The sequence below is a fragment of the Wyeomyia smithii genome, chromosome 2 (assembly GCF_029784165.1).
Source record: "Wyeomyia smithii strain HCP4-BCI-WySm-NY-G18 chromosome 2, ASM2978416v1, whole genome shotgun sequence".
Lineage (NCBI taxonomy): Eukaryota > Metazoa > Arthropoda > Insecta > Diptera > Culicidae > Wyeomyia > Wyeomyia smithii.
Window position 1 is genome coordinate 81355724 of NC_073695.1, and position 21896 is coordinate 81377619.

The 21896-nt window shown below is 37.8% G+C and overlaps 4 protein-coding genes across 17 annotated transcripts in view; 3 read left to right on the top strand and 1 right to left on the bottom strand.

Annotated features, from left to right (window-relative positions):
* The first annotated feature begins 1368 nt into the window (after positions 1–1368).
* On the top strand, positions 1369–2553 carry LOC129724271 (CDAN1-interacting nuclease 1). Its single transcript, XM_055679004.1, has 2 exons — positions 1369–2238; positions 2295–2553. The coding sequence occupies exons 1-2, from the start codon at positions 1538–1540 to the stop codon at positions 2470–2472; spliced, it is 879 nt and encodes a 292-aa protein (XP_055534979.1). The 5' UTR covers positions 1369–1537; the 3' UTR covers positions 2473–2553.
* A 193-nt stretch (positions 2554–2746) lies between these two features.
* Positions 2747–11816, bottom strand: LOC129724448 (mediator of RNA polymerase II transcription subunit 20). Of its 5 annotated transcripts, XM_055679376.1 has the most exons (3): positions 11666–11816; positions 11400–11562; positions 2747–3533 (listed from the first exon to the last, which is right to left on the bottom strand). In XM_055679376.1, the coding sequence occupies exon 3, from the start codon at positions 3464–3466 to the stop codon at positions 2819–2821; it is 648 nt and encodes a 215-aa protein (XP_055535351.1). In that variant the 5' UTR covers positions 3467–3533; positions 11400–11562; positions 11666–11816; the 3' UTR covers positions 2747–2818. The 5 variants fall into 5 exon arrangements, 4 of the variants coding, with proteins under 4 accessions (XP_055535351.1, XP_055535350.1, XP_055535348.1 ...); XM_055679375.1 differs by lacking the exon at positions 11666–11816 and having other exon boundaries at positions 11400–11642; XM_055679373.1 differs by lacking the exons at positions 11400–11562; positions 11666–11816 and adding an exon at positions 11139–11390.
* LOC129724447 (uncharacterized) lies at positions 8842–10428 on the top strand. 7 transcript variants are annotated; one of them, XM_055679371.1, is made up of 3 exons: positions 8864–9115; positions 9193–9461; positions 10225–10428. In XM_055679371.1, exons 2-3 carry the CDS (start codon positions 9195–9197, stop codon positions 10375–10377), a joined length of 420 nt encoding a protein of 139 aa, XP_055535346.1. In that variant the 5' UTR covers positions 8864–9115; positions 9193–9194; the 3' UTR covers positions 10378–10428. The 7 variants fall into 7 exon arrangements, 5 of the variants coding, with proteins under 5 accessions (XP_055535346.1, XP_055535345.1, XP_055535343.1 ...); XR_008727921.1 differs by having other exon boundaries at positions 8880–9115; positions 9193–10119; XM_055679370.1 differs by having other exon boundaries at positions 8882–9115; positions 9167–9795.
* A 1436-nt stretch (positions 11817–13252) lies between the features above and the next one.
* LOC129720765 (serine-rich adhesin for platelets) overlaps positions 13253–21896 on the top strand; it is a 41667-nt gene continuing 33023 nt past the window's right edge. For 2 of the 4 annotated variants that reach the window (XM_055672473.1, XM_055672476.1), the window contains exon 1: positions 13253–13432. The gene's annotated coding sequence lies outside the window, so the exon portion shown is untranslated. The other 2 variants (XM_055672475.1, XM_055672474.1) reach the window with 2 other exon arrangements.

The window sequence follows — 21896 nt, forward strand, 5'->3', positions numbered from 1 at the left end:
TTTGCTTTTCGGGTTTGTATGAGGGCAATTCTTCACCACGAGCAGGTATGAATGGAATAAGCACAGACTAACAGACATAACACTTTGAACAAATTATCAATCAATCCATCGTTCGGATGATAACAGTAGTTTACGCAAGCAACACAACACTAGCACCACCTGCTGCCGTGTTCGCGTTGCGTCCTGTATTCCGACAACAGCGCTAGCGTACGTGCATGTGTCGAATTGGGAACTACGAAAAATATATGAGAATGCATGACAGCGCCTCAGACGGCGTTGTCACGCGACGACTGTTATTTTAATGAAAATTTGAAATGATCGTTTTTTGTGGCGATGGAGCTTGGTTCCAGTGTTACGTTTGTTAGCCTGTGGTATAAGTGAAATAAAATTTTCAGTGTGAAATGCGTCCTCTTCACCGCTAGATGTCAATACTTAAAATAAAGAGATTTGGTCTCGTTTTTAGTTCTTTGATTGCATATCTGTTTTCTGGTTTTAGTTCACAGCACAAAAACCAATATTCTTACGGTCAGATATTAATACTATAACACGTCAAATGCCAAAACACGTCAAAATACCGTGGATTCCATTAAAAATCGATATGGGTCGACATCCCGCATAATCAATAACCATAAACGGATGATAATCCATAAACGGATGATAATCCATAAACGGATGATAATCCATATCGTCCCCTTAATGCTACTACTAGATTACTCGAAAATTGACGTTTCGAGAAAAATGAGTTTGAAAATTTGACCTATTCTGGTGATGACGATTCAAATGCAATTATTAAAGGGTCAGATTTTATGAAACGCATCCATATCGTTTCAATCCCGTTATAGCAACTGAAAAATCAACAAAAAACCGAGTTATTTAGTTTTATTACAAAATACGCTTGTTTTTCGTTAAGATATCTAGTTTTTTAATTGATGAATAACTTTTTTTCTTGTAATCGTTTTTCAACGAGTTTTAGATATGTTACAGAGATCGACGCGATAAATATGATGGCATACTTCACTCAAAATCTACAAATTTCGAGTTATCTAGTTCTAGCATTAAGGGGGCGATATGATTTAACGATACAGTCGGGAATCCCGAACTAGTTGTTAGGCACATTTCATGGTTATTGTTTATGCGGGATATTAAAATGATCGGGTTTGTTTATTGATATTCATGTGTAAAGAGCATTTGGTATGAGTGTGGGATTTTTTTCAGCGTAGTCTTTCTTTCCACATCAGTGCCAACTATGTGTCGAACGTGGCTTCATGTTGAGCTTTACCCATTTTGCTGTTGTTTTCTACGTGCGTGTACTTATCATCAGCGATGACTGATGACGGAAACAAAGAACGCACGTTTATTGACTCCGTACAGAGGTAAACAAAAGTAAAACGGCACTGTTGGGTGCAAGCAAATTAAATAATCATGTCCCACAAGTGTTTTAAGTGTTTCTATAGTTTGATTTACGGTTTATTAAACTGTAGTTTGTTGTTCGATTAAGTAATTTTATTATAACTTTTATTTTCAACTATTTTTCAAAATGGTCATATTGACTTACGAGCAGTACAATGAAATTCAACAATTCATTCAAAAATTTCGCGGCCTATCTATTGACTGCAACAGGGAGCTGGTGAACAATTTTCCTCAACATAATCCGGATACACTGGGAAGCATATTGGCACGCGAAGTCCGCCAACGATTGAAACAATCGCACGCCAAAATAAGTGCTCGTGCCGATGGCCTACTGGCAGATTATAACAAGAAAGTAAAAACTACAGGATCACTGGACGTGCTTTTGAAAATGGCAGTATCATTACGGATTCCCCCGCTTTCGCTGTGCCGAATTATTCTTTTGAAAAGATTTCCTGATACAACAAAATCGGAAGTTTCGGAAATGATACGTAATCCGGATTTGATAAAGGATTCGTTATTGGGTGCCAACGTAGGCTATTGCATGTACAACGAAAACATGGAAGGTCCAATTACAGATACGATTCGCCGATGTATTGGGGAGGAGTATGAAGTCAAACTGAAACACATGGCTCGAGATGTCGGATTGGTGTTTTACGACGAAGGAGATTTGAGGAGAACTGGTTATGATAAGACGCCGGATCTCAAATTAGCGATCCCATGTCTTTACAAAGGGCGAGTGGTTAATTGGATCGAAAGTAAGGCGTCGTTCGGAGATATGGAGACACATCTAGGATACCTGCGGGATCAACTGGTTAGCTATGGGAACAGGTAAACTGATGCTAAAGTTTAAACAAAACTGACTCTTACAACTATCACTGTTTTAGATTTGGCAGCGGGATTGTTATCTATTGGTTTGGATACTTGGATATGATTGCAGATTGTGGAGAGAACGGAGATTACATTACAATTGTCGATAATTTTCCAGCGCCCGAAGAGTTGGAATTTCTGCGTTTCAATATACCTGATGTATATAAAAAACGACTGGAGCAGGCGAAAAGTTAGCGTTTGTGAGCTAACTATAATTGTGAAAAGATTTAAAGTTTATTTAAAATTTACAATTAAAAGCGCTCAAATATCATGAGAGTGTTGAAATTCTCGAATTTCTGAAAGAAACTAACATAATAGAACCTCCATATTGTTATAAATGGTACCATCTCGAAATCTAAGAAAGCATATTTAAAATTTGCTGAATACGTATTGCACATGGTCTGTATGGAAGGTATATAATACTAGCCACCTTGCCTTTCGATTTCTTTCGAGAAAAAAAGCATTAAGCTTAGTTCGGTTGGCTAAGTGCCGCCAAATGTTACATACATTTTATTAGGAAAATTACCTTCACGAAGTATTTTCATGATCTCGGTGGGACCGCAGATGTCTGCTTTCGATAGTTTGTGAAATGCTCCAAATACTGATTGATAGTGTCGATCGGCTGATAGATATCGTTAGCCTTTGTGTGGTTTGTATTCATATTTATCCGCTGGGTAAAATAAGCCGGAATGGAACTGGACACATTTGAACCGAGAAATCCTTGCAGAAACTCACGCATTAATTCCCAGCAACTTGCGGCAATTAAACATGGTCGATATTCCACTTCAACCAGCACACCCTTGAAGTTCTGGCTCATAGTAACACTTCCTAGTTTAATCAAAAAATCACCAAACTCGAACCGGGGGCCTTTCGATTCTATTTTCGTTTGCTTCTTTGAAGTGTACACCGGTGATATCCTTGCCATCAGCAAATCGAATAATCCATCTGTTACTAACGGAATTTGCTTCGTCCCTGTATCAAGGATAGAAAATACGGACGCTGGTTGCTCGGAGTTGTGCAAGATGTGGACGGTTTTTGTCGGAGGTATAGATGTGTAAGTTTCACAATCTACCAGGAAGTGTCCCACTTGTACGGCACCTAATGCTAGGACACGTTTCACGAGAAACTCGATGGTTTGGGCCCCAGACTTGTTCTCCACCGGATATGGTTGAAGTATGGTTACACCCATTGTTGTTGAATAAAAAGGTTCTATGGACTTGGAGACTCGAAGTCGGACGATGGCAAACCTTGGCTAACTGAAAATGATTTGTTTATATTCTAGTAGCTTTTTCAGTAAAAGAGTATAGGTAGATTACAGAAATACTCAGAAGCAGGGATTGGCGAACGACTCAAGAACCGTTTATTTGAACCGGTTTATGGTAAAAACTACACTCAGAATATTTGTCGCGTTATTGTTACGTGAAAGTTCCTGTAATGGCTCATTTTCTGTCATTTTGCACGATTTGTGTGACAAACATAACATCCACGTGAAAATCACATGCATACTATGCTCCTTCAGTTTAACCCTAAACTGAGTAACATCTACTCTGTTTTATATTTCTATGCTAAACTTCAGAAACTAAGTAACACTGATTGTTTGAACTGAGCAATATTTACTCAGATTCTCTCCATAGCCGTAGACAGAAAAAAAATACCCAAATATTCGTATTTTTGACGCAAATCAGTCCTTCTGTGTGGGAAGGTACTTTTAGGTTAAAGTGATTTACCTACTTTTGAGCAGAGTCTATGTTTAAGAATCCCGCAAAGATGAAACCAAAGGAACCAAATCAGTGTCAAACGAGGGTACCAATCGAGCAATGTAAATAAACAAGGTGATAATGTTAGGAGTGGATGAAAAGTGTTGTAATCGAGCGTAATAAAGAATATGTGTTTTTCCGAAGTTTTACTTACACATTTTAATCCAACATTAAACCTGTACACTGGTTCACTTAAATTGAACAAAACATCACCGGTGTAATCTTTCAAAACTGTGTACCTTGTGAAGAATTTCAAAAAATGATATTCGCTTATGCATGGTGAAAAACAAAACTGTATAGTTCTTGGCAACAAACGGCACAAAAACTGTGTTGCCGAAACGATAGATTTTCTCTTCGCGTGACTCTATATACCATAGACTCTGCTTTTGAGTACCTGCACGGAAGTCATCATTTAGGTATAATCGGATACCTTGAATCAACAATATCAATATCAAAAACTCCATTCAAGTTTTTACCCAAAATTAGGTCGTCGCGTTTTATCTAGCTGTTGCGTTGTTTTCACAAATTTTTATGCGTATTATTTACCTAAACCAGTGAAAACATTCAGGTTTACGTAAATTAACGATGTTTTTACGTGTGCACTTGGTAATATTTTCTTTGTGTGTATTTACTCATTTTTGCGTAATTTGACCGAATGTCAAAAATTTTCAAGTAGCACGCTCATTATTTGTTACTCTCAAGTGAGTTAGATATGACCCATTTTAGAAAAAAGTGGAGGTACCCTAATTTGAGTACTTTTACGGTTACTCACTTCTGAGTAAGGGCGTCATACGTCAAAAACTGATTAGAATCTACTCTGTTTATGCAAACCAGGAATTAACGAAAATGAGTACAAGTTACCCAGTTTGCCTAAATTTGGAAATTTGATGATTTCTGGTTTTTGTAAATCTTACTCAATAAATAAAATAAATTTAGGACAATCAAAATCATAGATTTATTTTTCATCGAAACATTATAAAAGTTTTAAATCATTCACGTGTCTTTATATAATGCGGCAACCAACCGGTTCACAGTTGCCCGTGAACTGTGGCTCATGTTTTTGTACAGTATCATCATCCGTCACCAAACACTGCGAAGGATTTAAATTGTATCGATTGCATGTATTGGGCACTGTACATCGATACAAATGTTTCCGTTCATTATCACGAATAAAAGCCCGACTTAAAACGGCATCGCAGGACACACAACATGCGGTTGTTTATTTTGAAGAGATGTTTTTTATGTTTTCAAATCCTCTGCAATAATAATGTTGGGCTGAAATTGTTATGGAATAATGTTACATGTTGTTTGTAATGTAATTGATTAGGAAATTTTGATTTGATGAAAGATCAAATACTTACTGCTAGCAAACGAATAAAAAGCGACAACAGTTGTTCTTCGGAAACAGATAATATCGCTGTTGAAAACTTTTGACATATACATATACTCAGGGGTGAGTAAACATCATGGATAATAACTCAAAACTGAGTAAACATGGTAATTATGAAAATTTGGGTAAATGTTACTCAATTATCCAATACCCGATAACTCACTTTTTGACATTTTGCATAAGAATACCAAACTGAGTAGATCCTAATCAAATTAGAGTTAAAATAAAGCAGCGTGAGTAAAAGCAGTATATATTCTGATATTTGACGTTTTATCGGTTATTTCTGAAGTGTTACTCAAAGTTGTAAATTGGTTCGAGCCCGAACCACTAACGGCGTCGAAGATTTTATAATGTACCTGGCATCTCTCGAGAAAGAGCAACCTCACATTGCTTGTATTGGAAGGCCTTTCGAAACAAGTTGAATGTTCGTTGTCGTTACCAGGTAGATTTCTTTCAATGTACCAGATTCTAATCAATGTTGGGAATCAGAATTCCAACAGATTTGCACATGATTACGGACTTCATGTCAAGTACCTTATATAAAAGATTAAACAACAATTCTCGAGCAACTGTTAACCGTATCGCTGCTGTTTTAAGAGAAGCCGCCAAGGCAGAAGATGTTGAAGTTGTTTGAAGTATGTTCGTTGGACTCCTTTTTATCACTTATGAATAAATAATTGATGATTTGCGTTTAATTGATGGTTTTTCATTTCAAATGATATCTGAAATAATTCCATTAAAAATATTTAATTTACAAAACTGAGTTACTTTCACGTAGTTTCGTTGGTTTGTGATTAAAAGCAACAGAGTAAAATTTGCTCAGTTTCTGACAGATAAACATGTTACCCAAAAGTGAGTAATAGCACAAATACTCTATTTAGAGTACGTCCACTTTAAACGAAACAGAGTGATATTTAACTCAGTTTAGGTTTAAATTAAATGAGCGTTCGAACCACTAACGGCGTCCAAGATATAAAAATGTAGCTGGCATCTCTCGAGAAAGAGCAACCTCACCTTGCTTGTATTGGAAGGACTTCCTAAACAGGTCCAATGTTCGTTGTCGTTACCAGGTAGATTTCCGTCAATGTACAGTCGCCGTTCGATAACCGCAAGATTTTTAACTGCTACGCTTTTTAACTGCAAGACCGATAACTGCAACAATTTGCAGTTATCGGACCGCAATCCGTCAAATCTGATGTCAAAGTCAGATTTGACATTGAAAGTGACAGATCTAGCGGGGGGATTCTAAATGCATTCGAAAATGAAAATTGTTGAATCTCTAGAAACCTTTCCAAAGGGCTCTTTCATTTCCCTTGATTTTTTTTTTCGATTTCGTTTACTTGTTTCTTCATTCTAGGTGGGAGATTATAGATCTCCACTATTAATCAATGAGGCAAAATCACCATGTTATGTGGTTCACTTTCCGTAATTATTATAAAAGAAAAAAAATATCCCTTGTGCATTGTTTGGCTAGCTTTCACTACTCAGCGAGGCAGTGCATAGTAGATCACAAACAATATTTTGTGACCTAGCGTTAAATAGACCATTTTACGAACTTACAGGTGTCACGGATCCTGCTGACATTGATGTTGCTTTTACTTGCGTTGTGTCAGCGGTTCCGAGCTTTCTGTCAAAATTTCATTCATGAATTGAGTCAGGGGCGACTCGTCCATAGGTGCAACCTGTGCATTGCACACGGGGACGCCAGGCAAAAAATATATTTCAGACGCAAATTTATATCAACATTTTAATGTTTTTCAGTTTCACTTTCAAATAGTAACGACTAGAATGACTTGCATGATTACGCGGACATGATTGTGATTACATCCTCCAATTGCGATTTTCAGAATGTGTAGTTAAACAGGCAGATTCAAAAGCCGCGAGTCGCCCCTGAATTGAGTTCAGAAACGTCTCGTAATATTGTCTATTGTAGTGATGAACTTTATCTTCGCCTACATATTGGTTATGAAAAGTAGCAATACATTATGATGCGGAAAAATGAATATCAAATTGATTAATCGAAAAGCTTGTCTATTTTAGTTTTCTGCTATTTTTTGCAACTATTCCATTAAAAAAGTACATATCGACATCATTGAAAACAAAAATGGTAGTGACGGACCCCCCACTAAATTTTGGCATGTGTCAAGTGTTGCAGTTATCGAACGGCATTCGATAACTGCAATGTAAACATGTTGCAGTTATCGAACGACGACTGTACCAGATTCAAATCAATGTTCGGAATCAAAATTCCAACAGATTTGCACATGATTATGGACTTCATGGCAAGTACCTTATATAAAAGATTAAACAACAGTTCCCGAGCAACTGTTAACCGTATCGCTGCTGTTTTAAAAGAAGCCTGTAAGGTAGAAGATGTTGAAGTTGTTCAAACTATGTTCATTGGACTACTTTTTCTCATTTATGAATAAACAATTGATGATTTGCGTTTAATTGATGATTTTCATTTCAAATGATATCTAAAATAATTACTTTGAAAATATTTAAATTACAAAAGTGGGTAACTAACTAACACTTAGTTTCGTTGATTTGTGATTAAAAGCAACAGAGTAAAATTACAGACGGTGTTATGAACAGATACGCAAAGAGTGAGGTCGAAAACTCCAAGTGAACCGTCAAATCGAGGCTCCAAGTGTGCAAAGTAAACAAACTCATGCGTGTTACTTTTCGTACAGAATATGTGTTGCGATCAGTTTAAATTCTGTGAATCACGTGCAATTATGGTTCCAACGAAAAATGTGTTCGTCATGCTCATGTTATGAGTGATGCATTGGAAATTATTAAAATTGTATGAACAAGCACTGAAACTCAGTAATATATCCTTACAAAGTTTCGAAATTTCATTACACTTTCTAGTGCGTATGAAAAGTCATGCGAAAATAAATGTGGTTGCCAGAATTGTTTAAAATAAAACATTAGCAAAGGGTTGCCATATTTACTGCTTTTCTCTTTGCGTATCTCTTTATTACACAGTCTCTAAGTAAAATTTGCTCTGTTTCTGACAGATAGATATGTTACCTGAAAGTGAGTAATAGCACAAATCTCGCTGAACATGTGAAAAGGGCCCATGTGCCATATGTAAACAAGCCACAATTTCACGTTTTTCAATGAATACAAGCTTATTCTACTCGTACAAATCAGATTTTTTGATAAAGAGTGAATTCTTTTATCAATAAATCTTATTGGTAAGAGCAGATTTCGCTTGTATTGATCAAAAAACGAGAAAATTTGGCTTGTTTACATATGGCGCATGGGCCCTTTTCACATGTTTGGCGAGAAATACTCTATTTAGAGTACGTCCACTTTTAACGAAACAGGGTGATATTTAACTCAGTTTAGAGTTTAATTGTATGAGCGTGTTAACCAGTGAAAACATTCAGATTTACGTATTGTCCCATTCTCTGAAACTTGTTCGCCGCACCAAAAAAGACGACTTTGAAATCAAACACCGCATCAGAGAATAAATACTTTACATCAGAGTTGTCAGATTTTTTGTTCACCGATATTGCATTTTACAGAGCAACATTAAATATATTCATTTGGTACTGGCAACCCTTGCTTTGAAGCGACGAGACAAACATTTGTCAACAACGACATCGACAGCAAAAAATTGTTTTGATCTCGATCTCAGTAGAATTTACGTATTGTAAATTCACTGAAACTGCTGGTAAAGGTGAGTTTAATACTTAAAATTTAATATTAATGGTTTCTTGTAGATTATCAGATTGCCGTTGTGTTTGTATACTGTAGTAATGAATCTGCAAGATAATAATTGTAAGCAGCAAGAAGCTCTAGAAGAGACCCCTGAAGCACACATCGATGTAGAATATTTAATCGAAGAAGACCCACCGAATAATTGTGACCAAGAAGAGGATCCTTTTGCTGTAAATGAAATTCCCGAACAGGTTCCAGATTACCCGAAAGCGTCGAATCTGAGCAAATATATTGAGGGATTTATTACCGATGATTCTACATGGGATACAGCCGGTTTACCCGAAGAAAGCGATGAAGAAGCAGAGGTAAAACGGTTCTGTTTCCAGGCCAATTATTTTGTGAAAAAGTACACCAGGCACAAGAACGGCGTGTGCATAAACGAGAAAACAAACGTTCCAGAGCAGATATCTGGCAACAGTCTGGCGGAGGTGCTCGAATGTATATGGAATGTTGTCGAACCACATTTATGTCGGGAAATCGACGTAAATAAAGTTGATGGAATTAAGGTTTCGTGGGCTGCGAAAGAAAAACCGGATATTCGCGACATTCACAATTCCGTTCATCTACGGGATGCAAAACGAAAAACCATGATTCGATTGAACCAGTTGGGAGAGGGGAAAATTATGCTACATTGTGAAGGTGATGAATGTGTATGCCTTTGCCTATTCGCAATCCATTAGTTCTGTTGCTATCTGGGAGGAAGTCAACAAAAGACTTCTACAACCCAGTGAAACGGACTGGGCTGGAGCACCCTGCAACGTAAACCTTGATGAGCTGATTCAGGAATTAAAAGAGAAGAATCCCCATTTGAGAAGCCACGACTCGGGCTGGATTCAGTGGGCCAACTGGATTCATGCATCCCCAGCTCATCTTCAGGCTGGTTTAGTGACACAGTTGCTCCCAGCTGAACTTAGGGGAATGTTTTCTTTTTTTCCGTCCTCTGAAGAAAGCCGACCAGAATCTGTACGTGAAGGTTTAGTAGTTGCACAAAACATTGTGGACAATCTTGCTCCGAACATCAAAGTATTGTGTGATAAAACGGAAGAGCTGATGAGTTTTGCTTTTCAGGTAAAACTGCTTGCACAAGGCTTAAACGAAAAACTGAACATGTGTCGAGACATGTTGAAAGGCATGCAGACCTGTATGGCGCCACGAGAGTCATCAGTTAGTCAAAGAGTAGCAGCAGAAGTTGGTGACGTAATGGATGTTGATCACGCTTAATCGTGATAAAGTTTGACAGAACATATCTTTAATTATAAAATCTGTATTTTATTTATTAATTATTATTACATCCGAAAGCGTTCAGTGGCTGATCGAGGCCAATATTTGGGTCAAAATTATTCCCCGAAATATACCCACACTCATGGAAAAGATGGGTACAGGAATAGTTTCTAAAATTCATGAATTTTTCGGTAATCGTTATTGAAAGCGACTTCTTACTGTTCTCGATATAGTTTCGCTTTAGATGCTTCTTACAAAGTCCGAAGATCACCTCTATTGGATTAAACATTGGACAATACGCCGGTAAGAAGATAGGTAGGATACCCATCGATCGAAGGTATATTATGATGTTCTTATCGCAATGTATCCTGGCACCATCCATAATCCATATGGAATTCAGCCCTGGATACGTATTTACTTTTCCACTCTCAAGTGCGAATTTTTGAATATATTTAAAGAACTTTTGTCGGGTAAAAGTTCCTTCAGTCCTGTAAGACTCAAATAACCCTGTTTGCCCAAGAAAACATAAATATGATTCTCGTGGGCGTCTTCTAAATTCACCGCGATAGATGACCTTTTTGCCTTTAATGCCATATCCGTAGTTCCGCAGAATGTCCCGCGAGTCAACGGAAACTTCATCAATGAAAACAATTTGATGAAGCTCCCATTTAAAGGTATCCAACTCTTCAATAAATTTGACAAGGGAAAATTAAATAATCATTGTTACAAAATAGTTTAGCAAATATTTGTTAACTTTTTACCTGTGGATATTTGCCTTCCTTATCTGGATGGCCCTTCTCTCGATCTTCTTCCAGGTCAATCCAGCTGTTCTTAAAATTCGAATAACCGAAGCAGCGCTGATCGACAAGTTGAAGTGCTGTTGGAATTGCTCTCGGGCTTCGTCAATAAAAATGACAGGTTCCTTATGGTACAAATCCAACAGCCACTGCCTTTGTGTGATTCCAAAACGTCGACAAACCTGCTTCCGGGTCTTTCATGAAATGTATCCGTCACGCTCATACTTGCGAATCCATTGGCAAACAATGGATTTGGACTTGCCGAATGTTTTTGCCAACGACGCACGGCTTATCCCGAGAAAATAATACGCGTAGAGACAGTGGTAGATCGTCTTAACACTTGCATGATTCTTTTGCACACGTTGCAAAATATTCGAAAGGCATTTTTCTTAACAAATAAAAAAAACCAATTTAGAAAAAGTAGATTCAATTGAAAATAAGAATTCTCGTAAGTCGTAACATGCAACAAAAAAAAACTTTGTTTTGCTTACAATATTTTGACAGCTTCATTAGGTATCGAGGCATGTGCGGCCTATGGTTGAAGCGCGGCCGTTCGTTTTCTCTGGCATAGGCCGCGTGCAATTTTGGGGAAATACCTCAATAAATTTACGTTGTTTTTGCGTGTTCGCTTAGTAATATTTTCTTTGTGTGTATATTACTAGGTTCAACCCACCCCTTTGGCATCACGCCATGTTTCAAGGGCTAACATCTCAACATATGCAAAAACGAGATAGCATATCACCGCTTCTTTTCATACATCTTCATCTTACTGCTGACAGCGGGCCAAGTATGATGACAGTTCTACAAGGTATGCTACATTTTTGTCTATCCACGCACACAAACAATTCTCGTTATGAAAAATTTCGCGTTTTGTATGGAACTCGGAACATTTTTGGAAATTTCTCGTTTTATGTTGTTTTATATTTGATTTTTTTGGTTGGAGAGTGAATCTTCAGTTGAAACACACTAGAAATTGATATTAATTTAGATTTAGTGTGAAAAATTGCGACAATATGTCGAAATAAAATATATAAAATGCTATATTTCTAATAGTTGGAGCATAATCTTAGTCATTGTCATAGCTCATGACTTTTGTTACTGTATGAAACATAAGCGACTCTATTAAGAAGCGCTATTAGAGTACAAGAAAATAACGAGAAGTGCAAAAAGGTTACCGGCAAATTGATGAAAAACAGCATATTTTACCTAAGCCGCAGCATGTTTATGTATTCCCCACAAATAAAACATGTTTCAACATCATTTCTATAATTTTTCAGGAAAGTATGTTTTATAAGTTTAGTTTAAAATGCAAAATCATTTCAAATTTAATACAAAATTGGAAAAAGTTCATAACGATCACTAATACTAATGCATCGACGTGAATAGCATACCTTGTGGAACTGTCATCATACTTGGGACAGCGGGCACAAATTAATTTGAGCCCAGGACATGAGTTCATTGTCATTCACTGTTACTCTGTATAGGGATGCCAAAGGCTCGCTTCAACCAGAGTCTATGTTTATAATATGGAGTCGCGCAAAGATGAAACCAAAGGAACCGAATCAGTGTCAAACGAGGGTACCAATTGAGCAATGTAAATAAACAAGGTGATAATGTTGGGAGTGGATGCAAAGTGTTGTAGTTAAGCGTGATAAAGAATATGTGTTTTTCCGAAGTTTTAACTACACATTTTAATCCAACATCAAACCGGTACACTGGTTCAGTTAAATTCAACAAAGCATCACCGGTGTAATCTTTCAAAACTGTGTACCTTGTGAAGAATTTCAAAAAATGATATTCGCTTATGCATGGTGGATAACAGAACTGTAAACTGCAACAAACGGCACAAAAACTGTGTTGCCGAAATGATAAGTTTTCTCTGTTTGCGCGACTCCATATACATACACATAGACTCTGGCTTCAACTTGGTAACAATAAAATTTGCGTGTAAATGTAGTACTTGAAGCCTATGGAGCTGTCATTTTGACAAGTAAAACAATAAAATACTCAGAGCTTTCGATCAGGAGCTTTCATCCTTCGTTTTTGCAATCCCAACCCAACGTAAAATTGACGAATATTGTCATCATCATTCTTTCATGTTTCTTTGCAGCAGCGACTGTGCTGCTAATCGCGTGTGGAAGTTAGTAGATTTTTGTTTTTTATTAGCTCCGAAATCTCGGTCTGTACATTCTGCTGCAATTTGTAGTGCATCGATCGGCTCCATACTGATGTCGAAAGTTGTTTGTATTAGAGAAAAGGTGAATAACCAGTGTTCTGGCTAAAAAAATTTACAGTAATGGTATTTTTGCTGCGTTGCTGCTGTTGAAAATGGAAGACAGAATCACTAATGGATGTCGTGTTGTTTTCTCTCGTTTTGCTCGAAGAAGTGAGTGAAGAAAAGGTTAAAAACCGCACCCAATTTTAAGTTGCGTTGAAAATAGTGAAAAGAGTATGCTTAAAAGTGCAGAAAAGTAGTGAGTGAAGAAATACTCAGCCTATTTAGCTTTGTTCTGTTCATTATCGAAAACATAGGAGGGGGCAAGAAATGGATGGGTCAGCCAATTTGCATGTGTCAAAATAGACGAAAAAAGCATTACTCACCGCTTATTTCCCCGGTGGTGCAGCAGTGAGTTAAGCTGGTTAAGCTCTATGTTGTGTGTGAAGCAATCGAAGCATTTCGGTTCCGAAAGTGCGATAGAGTGAGACCAATCAAGAGGCGTACGGCGAAGAAAAGTATCCAGAGACCGTCCAAGGCAGACGTAGTTTTCTTCTTTTTGTGTTTGTTACTTTTTTAGTTCTCGCTGTCTTTATATTCATGCCACGAACCGACTGTAGACTAGGGACCACCGCGCCGTTTTAGCATAGGCTACTGCGAAAGTTGCCCAGTTTTGGAATTTTGACGTTTTTCTTAGAACCTTTTATGGCGCAGCTCAGTTCATCGAAAAACTTGGTGGATATACTCAGCTGACTAGTGTTTTTAAATGATTTTTTTTTGAAGGTTTTGGATTAAACAACCAATTATCAAACATATGATGTCTTACCAGACTGCACTGTAAACCCAAATCAGTTCAGTTGTTGGTAAGAAAATCGAACGAGCTTAAAATGGAACAACGATGCACTAGGTATGCATTAGAGATGGTCGGGTTTGATGTTTTTCAAACCCGTACCCGACCCGAACCCGATTTTTTTTTCGTTCGAAACCCGAGCCCGACCCGAACCCGAAACTTGTTTTTCGTTCAAACCCGACCCAAACCCGAAAATTTTATTTGAAACCCGAACCCGAAATTGTGAAACCCGAACCCGAGATTTCATAGATTTTATAGTCGGGTTTCGGGTTTTCATACCCAAACCCGACCTGAACCCGACATTTTCAAACCCGAACACGACCCGAACCCGAAAATATTTTTTTCACAAAACCCGAACCCGACCCGTACCCGACACTTTCAAAAATTTCCAAACCCGAACCCGTCGGGTACGGGTCGGGTTCAAGTTTCGGATTTGAAAACCCGAAACCCGATCATCTCTAGCATGCATCTTTCACGGAACTGAACGCTGTTTTTATTAGGGCGAAATAATAGCTCTTTGGTGAAGAAAATATAAATAAATCTATATATTTATATTTTCTTCACCAAAGAGCTATTATTTCGCCCTAATAAAAACAGCGTTCAGTTCCGTGAAAGATGCATGCTAGAGATGATCGGGTTTCGGGTTTTCAAATCCGAAACCCGAACCCGACCCGTACCCGACGGGTTCGGGTTTGGAAATTCTTTCTTCAAGATACTTTAGGTTGGTTCAAGACCAGACAACCGATAAGATCATATAAAACTAATTCAGAAATGACTGTAATGCGTTTATCACGCTTTGTAACCGCTAGCTTACAGAGCACGCTTGGACAATTTTATTATAATTCAATATCAAAGGACTCTAATTTTAACATGGGTTTATTCTCAAGCTCCTTCACCTGAAAATTTCTCTCCGGATTGAAAAACTCTTCTGAATCTTCGAAAATTTCACCTACCCATATACCCAACTTGCTTGAAGCGATGATAAGTTCGACAAAGAAAATAAGAGAATAGCAAGTCTGAGGCAATACAAGCACTGTTACAGTAATCAATAAGTAGGTAACATTTCAAAAAAGAAAAAAAGGGAACAAAGAGGGAAAAACCTAATACCACAAAAAAATTAATTTAATGTCGCAAATTTAATTTAATGTCGCAGTGGTCCTTACAAAAAATGGTTTTGAGATAATTTGAGGTTTAACAAAGTCCATCGTCATATGTTCGAAACTCGTCTGGGAGAGACCCGTAGAGTCTCAATAGAATGAGTAGCACTACAGCCCCAAGATCAAGTCCCGAAGGAATGTGAACCTTCTTTTTCTTCGTATCCAGACCTAGAGGTGGCTCGTGCTGTCATATTTTTTTAATTTGATACAGGCTTCCGTGCCGGGACTGGAAGAAAATACGACGACTGGCTTGTTAGACAAGCTTCGTACCTTGTGACCAGCTAAGAATGTAGAATGTAGCACCTAGGCTTCTTTTTCACAGCCTAGTGTAATAATCATCAAGCTTCCACTGCCTCGGGTTCGATTTCAACCAGTGGCTTGCTTATAGAAAAGGAAGTTTCATGTATACGTACGAAGGGTAATTCTGCGTCCTACTAGCTTAAAGAAAGTAAGTTGCAATTCGCAGATCATCAGCATTATCAGCTGCGAAGGAGGATAAAAATCAAGATTCTTCCTGTAATAAAAGAGTAAAAAAAAAAAGACACCTATTTTGAGCATGCACCAAGAAAAAAAAATTGTTTTGTAAACCACTGACCGACTGTTTACTTTAATAACAAGACTTTATCGTACACTTAGGTTTGGTTCGCTACGCGAGAGTCCAATTGACTTTCTTTTGCCTGTGAGCTAAATGCATGTTTTTATTTGGCTATGCAATTACTACCGTAGTTTGGTGTTATTAATGATCATCATTACATTTTTGTTGATAAATATGTGATAAACATTGCATTTAGGTAGAATAATTATCAAAATATGACTGATAAATGTTTGTTTAGATAACAAATCCAGTGCAGGAATATTATAAAACACGCCAATCACAACAAACAATCAGTAGAATGTTCATTTTCGCCCCCATTTACGATTGGTATCGTAATGACGGTCGATGACAAGCCTTTGCCTTAGTAGATGGAAACTAGCAATACTCAGAGGGAGAGATATGCGAAAAGAGTGTTGTGAGCCAAACGAACATGTCAAAATTCGAGCCAACAAACAAGAAAGGTGACACATTGAAAGGTATTGCAATAAGGTTAAAAAGAAAATATTTTTTAACACGTTTTTCATGTTTTATTGCTAAAACATGAATTGAGAATGCTCGAAAGTTGCTTCATCACAGTGATTTTAACTGCTGGTTCACAAACCCTTTGTATGGTCTACAGAATAATGATGAAAGTATATAGAATTAAACATAAACATAAAATTTAATACCTTCACGGTTTTTGTGATGCACTTTATTATTCCCCAGGACTTCCACCGTCACCATCAGTTATACGAGCCGAATAAAAAAGTTAGTGAACATTGCGCTTTGGGAAGAGATCTGGCATCTCTGATATGTGAAACCTAGTTGCCAAATCAGCGTTTTTTTTCATCGCTTATCTCTCCCTCTGAGGATCTCTAATGGAAACCGCTGCTTTAAAAATAGCCGCAAACCAATCCGCTTCTTCGGGGCGGATGGCAAGCCGATTATTTTTCAGTGTTTCTCCTCTGGATAGCAGAGGGCCTAGTTTTTAGCACTCCCGAGACGGATGAGCACACGATGCACGGCTAATGCTGTCGTACACGGCCCATATCTAGTGTTGGCAATTTCCGGCTAAAGCGTAAGGGCTTCACTAACGCCTCTCGTCTACCGTATATAGGTGACTTTCGAATGGATTATATTGCATTGGGTTTTCGGTGCATGAATCGAATGTAATAGCGATTAAATTGGCTAACCTTAAAGAAAGGGTGTAGAAAGGGAAATTATCGCGTGATTTTTATTATTTTGATTAGTTGAAGAGTGGTGTCGTATATATGTGAGAGGAAGAAAAAGAAACAGTCAGCTGAATTAATAAATGTCTCGGTTAAAGCATTCGGGATAGGAGGTTTATTATGGTTGAAACAGAATAGTAAATTATATTAAAATTGGTCACGTTATTGATATTTCCCCAATTGATGTCGAAAAAGATTCTATGTATATCTGTTCTTCAACTTCAGATAACATTGAATGAAATTTGATTCACAAGATTGTGTTGGTAGTATCAACAAACACTGTTCGATTGATCATGAGGGTGCATGAATGCTTTAAACAATCCTCAAATGTCTCGGCAATAGCCAACATTATGGTGAAACGGGATTGTGGCCTTTTCCTATACAATTTTGAGGTTAGAGTTCTTTTTACTTCTGTATTTTGATCGTGAAAAATTCGGCTTCCACTAAATAAACAGCACTCAAATTGCTACTTCAGGCATGCAACAGTTGTGAAAACAATTATTCAAAGTTTCATGTACGTAGTCTTCATAAATCAAGAGAAAATTAGATTGCAAAATTCGAGTTGATCGCGACCACGTCCCGTTTCACCTTATCTTGCTTCGAGAAGTACCTACATAGCTTTTGCAGTTCGTAGTATGTATGCCAGTTTGCCTTTTGAAGTTAGCAACTTAGCCATTCGTGTACAAAAAGCTCAATTTTTTCCTGAATTCCACGAAACTCGCAATAAACTTCAAAGTTTTCCTTTTTCAACAAACACCTGATCAATCCAATCGGGAGTTGTGTCAATTTGTCTTAGTGACGATTGAGCGTGATCTTACTCTTATTAAAGGCTCTCAGGTTTATACCTACCATCAAGTAGCGATAAATGAAGCGATTTGACATTTCAATATTGACACAAGATAGACAACGAAGCAGAAGGAGATTCAAAGTGAATCGGATTTACTTCAATTGACCATGAGAGTTTATTGTGTCGTCGTCGCGTAACGAACTGCGATTGAAGGTGAAGTTGGCTTCTCGTCAACTCTACGATAGCGTTTCTGTGTACAAATAGAAGCAACAATTTGTCTCACAACACGTTGGTTGGCTTAAAATTGGAACTTTATCGTGTGAGAAACTTCAGCTGATCGAAAGTTAAAACAAATCACAACGGTTGTGTTCAGAGCAACGACCGCAAGGTTGGCGTACAACTATTTACTAACATTCAAATCATTCGTTTGGTTGTTTGGTTGATAAGATCATTTTCAAGATCGAAGTTTTTGTCTCTAACCAACGTTTTTATGTCATTTGAGATAAATAGTAAGAACTCGTTAGGGGGTTTATTCAATGTGCAGATTCTCAATTTAATCCGGGTTGCTACAGGCTGCTGCTGAATTATGTTCAACGGTCGCACCATCCCATAGTAAAATTATTTACTTGAGAAGAAGCAGGTTCTCATATAACCCAAAGAGTGCTATTTCTGAGAGATGTTGTAAAAGGCCACACCCATTCTGTAACTGGCTCCTCCTTTTTGTTACATTTTGTCTTCTTCAAGTTTCACTAGACGCAAAGTGCAGTGAATCGCATTTCATGTTGGCAACAGGTGGAAAATGATCGGTTGAGTATTCACACACATAGCAATATGATCCGTATCGAGTTGCAGTTTGCAACGATGAGAGTTTTTTTCTTTTCCTGATGAGTGAAAGCAGATAGAAGATGCAGCGCACTCTCAGTTACGCAACCGTTTGTGTGTGTTGTTTGTTGCTTGAAGTGTAGAGAATATTTTTAAAATTTTGTGCAACTGAGAAGTTGAAGTGCTACCGAATTTTTATTCCGCACATAAAAATACAGCATCACTGGGAATGGAACAAACACTATGCAGCGTAAACATGTTTGAACAGTTAGAGTGCATGTAGATTAAAATAATATTTCACGCTCAATTTTAGCACAAAACCTCTGGAGAAAATATTGAATCTTCAATCTTTGATTTATTTTGTCCTGAAAAGGACAATTTGTTATTTAATTATTAATCGGATATGATGTTGGTCGCATATCTGCGCTACCCCGAAAAAGGGGAATGAAGCACTCTGACAACACAACGAAAAGCTGGTTTCAAACTGAAAATTAGTAAGGCCAAGAGTGCATTCCGTGGTATGTATTGTTAAAAAATGAAGTAAAAATACATTTTTACAACCTTCGATAAAAATCGTAGAGAAATATCTTCAAAGTTGCTCAAACATCAACAAAAATCCACATTAATTTCAGCAAATAGTTGAAGAGGTTGTGTATAAGACACGACCTCAACACAGTGTGGTACAAAAGAGCGAAAAGTGAAACTTCATTACTCATCGTCTTTTGCATTCTTCCTAGCTTAATCATGTCTTTGAAACAATTGTTTGTATAAATGACCCGCAGAATTTCAGAATACTAAAATTTTTTGAGGCTTTCTATGATACAAATCGACTCTTTAGCGCTGAAACGGATTTTTTAGCATTAGAGGCTGATGTGGGACCTTTACTGTTTGGTTTCATTTCACAGTTGCGTCCATTTACGTTGCACTTTTTTGTGCTTAGTGCTGAACGTTTGAGGAAAACATCGTTGTGGTGGTGAGTACTCGTTCAACATGTTTGTTCAAGAATGTATTTGAAATGTATGTCAGGCTTGCAACCGTCAGCATAAAAAAGACGATTATCGCAGTGAAAAGTTGTTCCGTGACTATTTACAGGCCTGGTTTAGAGATAACGGAGTAGTTTATTCAGAAAAAAATGAGAACATGTAAAAATATGAAGCTTTGCTGAATGAACAAAATTCCCATTCAATTGAGTTCTCAGTTATAGAGTATTTTATATGGAAGTTACTAAAAATGTAGTTTTTGGTACTTGACTTTTGTTAGTTGCGTGTTACAAGAAAACGTTCTAAAGAAACGTATGGTCACACAAACCATACGTTTTAGTCGAAGACCACACATCTCCAGCACTTTTCCTTACAACGTTATAGCATATCCCTATCCCTAAAGCTTAGCTCAAATACTACAAACTGTTTTGGTTTACATTTGTCTCAATTCTTCGTAATCGTTCTTCTACACAATTAAACTAAATAATAAAAAGTAAGTACGGTTACCTAAATTTTGAATCTTTTTTTTTTTATCAATCAACTTTTTTTTGACACGGCACAATACAAGTTAATGTTTTACGGAGCCAATTATATCTAGAGTTTTACTTCATAAAGTATCTTAAAAACTAAAGACAAATCTAAACACAAACAAACTAAAGACATCCTCGCTGCCGACTACGAGTTGAAATTAAATCTAAGATTAAAACTAAAATTAAACGCTTTTTAAAACTGGTGATTTGTTGTTGGGGCGTCATGATGTTCTTCAAACAGCCAAAAACAATGAGCAGCTTATTTGTTATGTTCTGCTAAACCAAGACACGAACTGGAAAATGGACTTTCTCGGGCCTCTAGTTGCTGGTATCGTGCGGGGTCTAGTTGCTGGTTCTGGATCGGGGGTCCAAACGTGTACTTGCGGTTAAGTTGGATGTAGACGGAAAGGAGTGGGGCTAGACTGGTGCATGGATGGATTTCAGGAAAATGTATATGGAGGACATGTAGGGAAGGTCAAGGCTCGCCAAGACATCACGAACAGGAACAGCCGGCTGTCTACCCTCGGCCTGCAGGGAAGCTATTAATTTAGACCTGGCGCCACGGTGTTCAAGGCAAGACCAAACCACATGCTCTATGTCGTGATAACCTTCACCACAGGCACAGATACCACTTTCGCCGAGCCCAATACGATGGAGATGCGCGTCAAATCCATAGTGATTGGACATGAGCCGAGACATCATGCAAATGAAGTCTCGACCTACATCCAATCCCTTGAACCACGGGTTCGTCGATACCTTGGGGATAATGGCATGTAACCACCTTCCCAGTTCCCCCTTGGTCCAAGAATTTTGCCAACTGATGATCGTATTCTAACGTACAATTGCGAAAAATTCATTAAAGGCAACTGGTCTTTCATAAATTTAACCGTTTGCTGCGCCCACCGGTATCGAGCAGTGAGAAGGGACCCACGCTAAGGTAATCTGAAACGATTTTTCGGATAAAGAACTCAGATGTTTCCGTATTTTCCCCAGGAAATACGGAGGGTGCTTAACATCTTTCATCGATCGGAGAACCTCAATGGAACTGAGACTGTCCGTAAAGATGAAATAATGGTCCGTGGGCATTTTTTCGATAATCCCTAGGGTGTACTGAATTGCAGCCAATTCTGCGACGTAAACAGAAGCAGGATTAACGAGCTTATGGGAGACGGTTAAATTGTTATTGAAGATACCGAAGCCAGTGGACCCATCGAGAAGTGATCCGTCAGTGTAGAACATATTGTCGCAGTTGATGTTTCGATATTTATTGGAAAAAGTTTTGGGGATCTGCTGCACTCGTAAATGATCCGGGATTCCACGAGTTTCTTCTATCATGGATGTATCGAAAAACACAGTAGAATCAGAAGTATTTGATAAGTCGACACGATTTGGAATATTCGTAGAAGGGTTAATATCTTGGGACATGTGATTGAAATACAATGTCATTAAACGGGTTTGAGAATTAAGTTCGATTAACCTTTCAAAATTTTCAATCACAGGACGGTTCAAGACCTCACATTTGATAAGAATACGAGAAGACAGACTCCAGAAGCGGTTTTTCAAAGGTAGAACACCAGC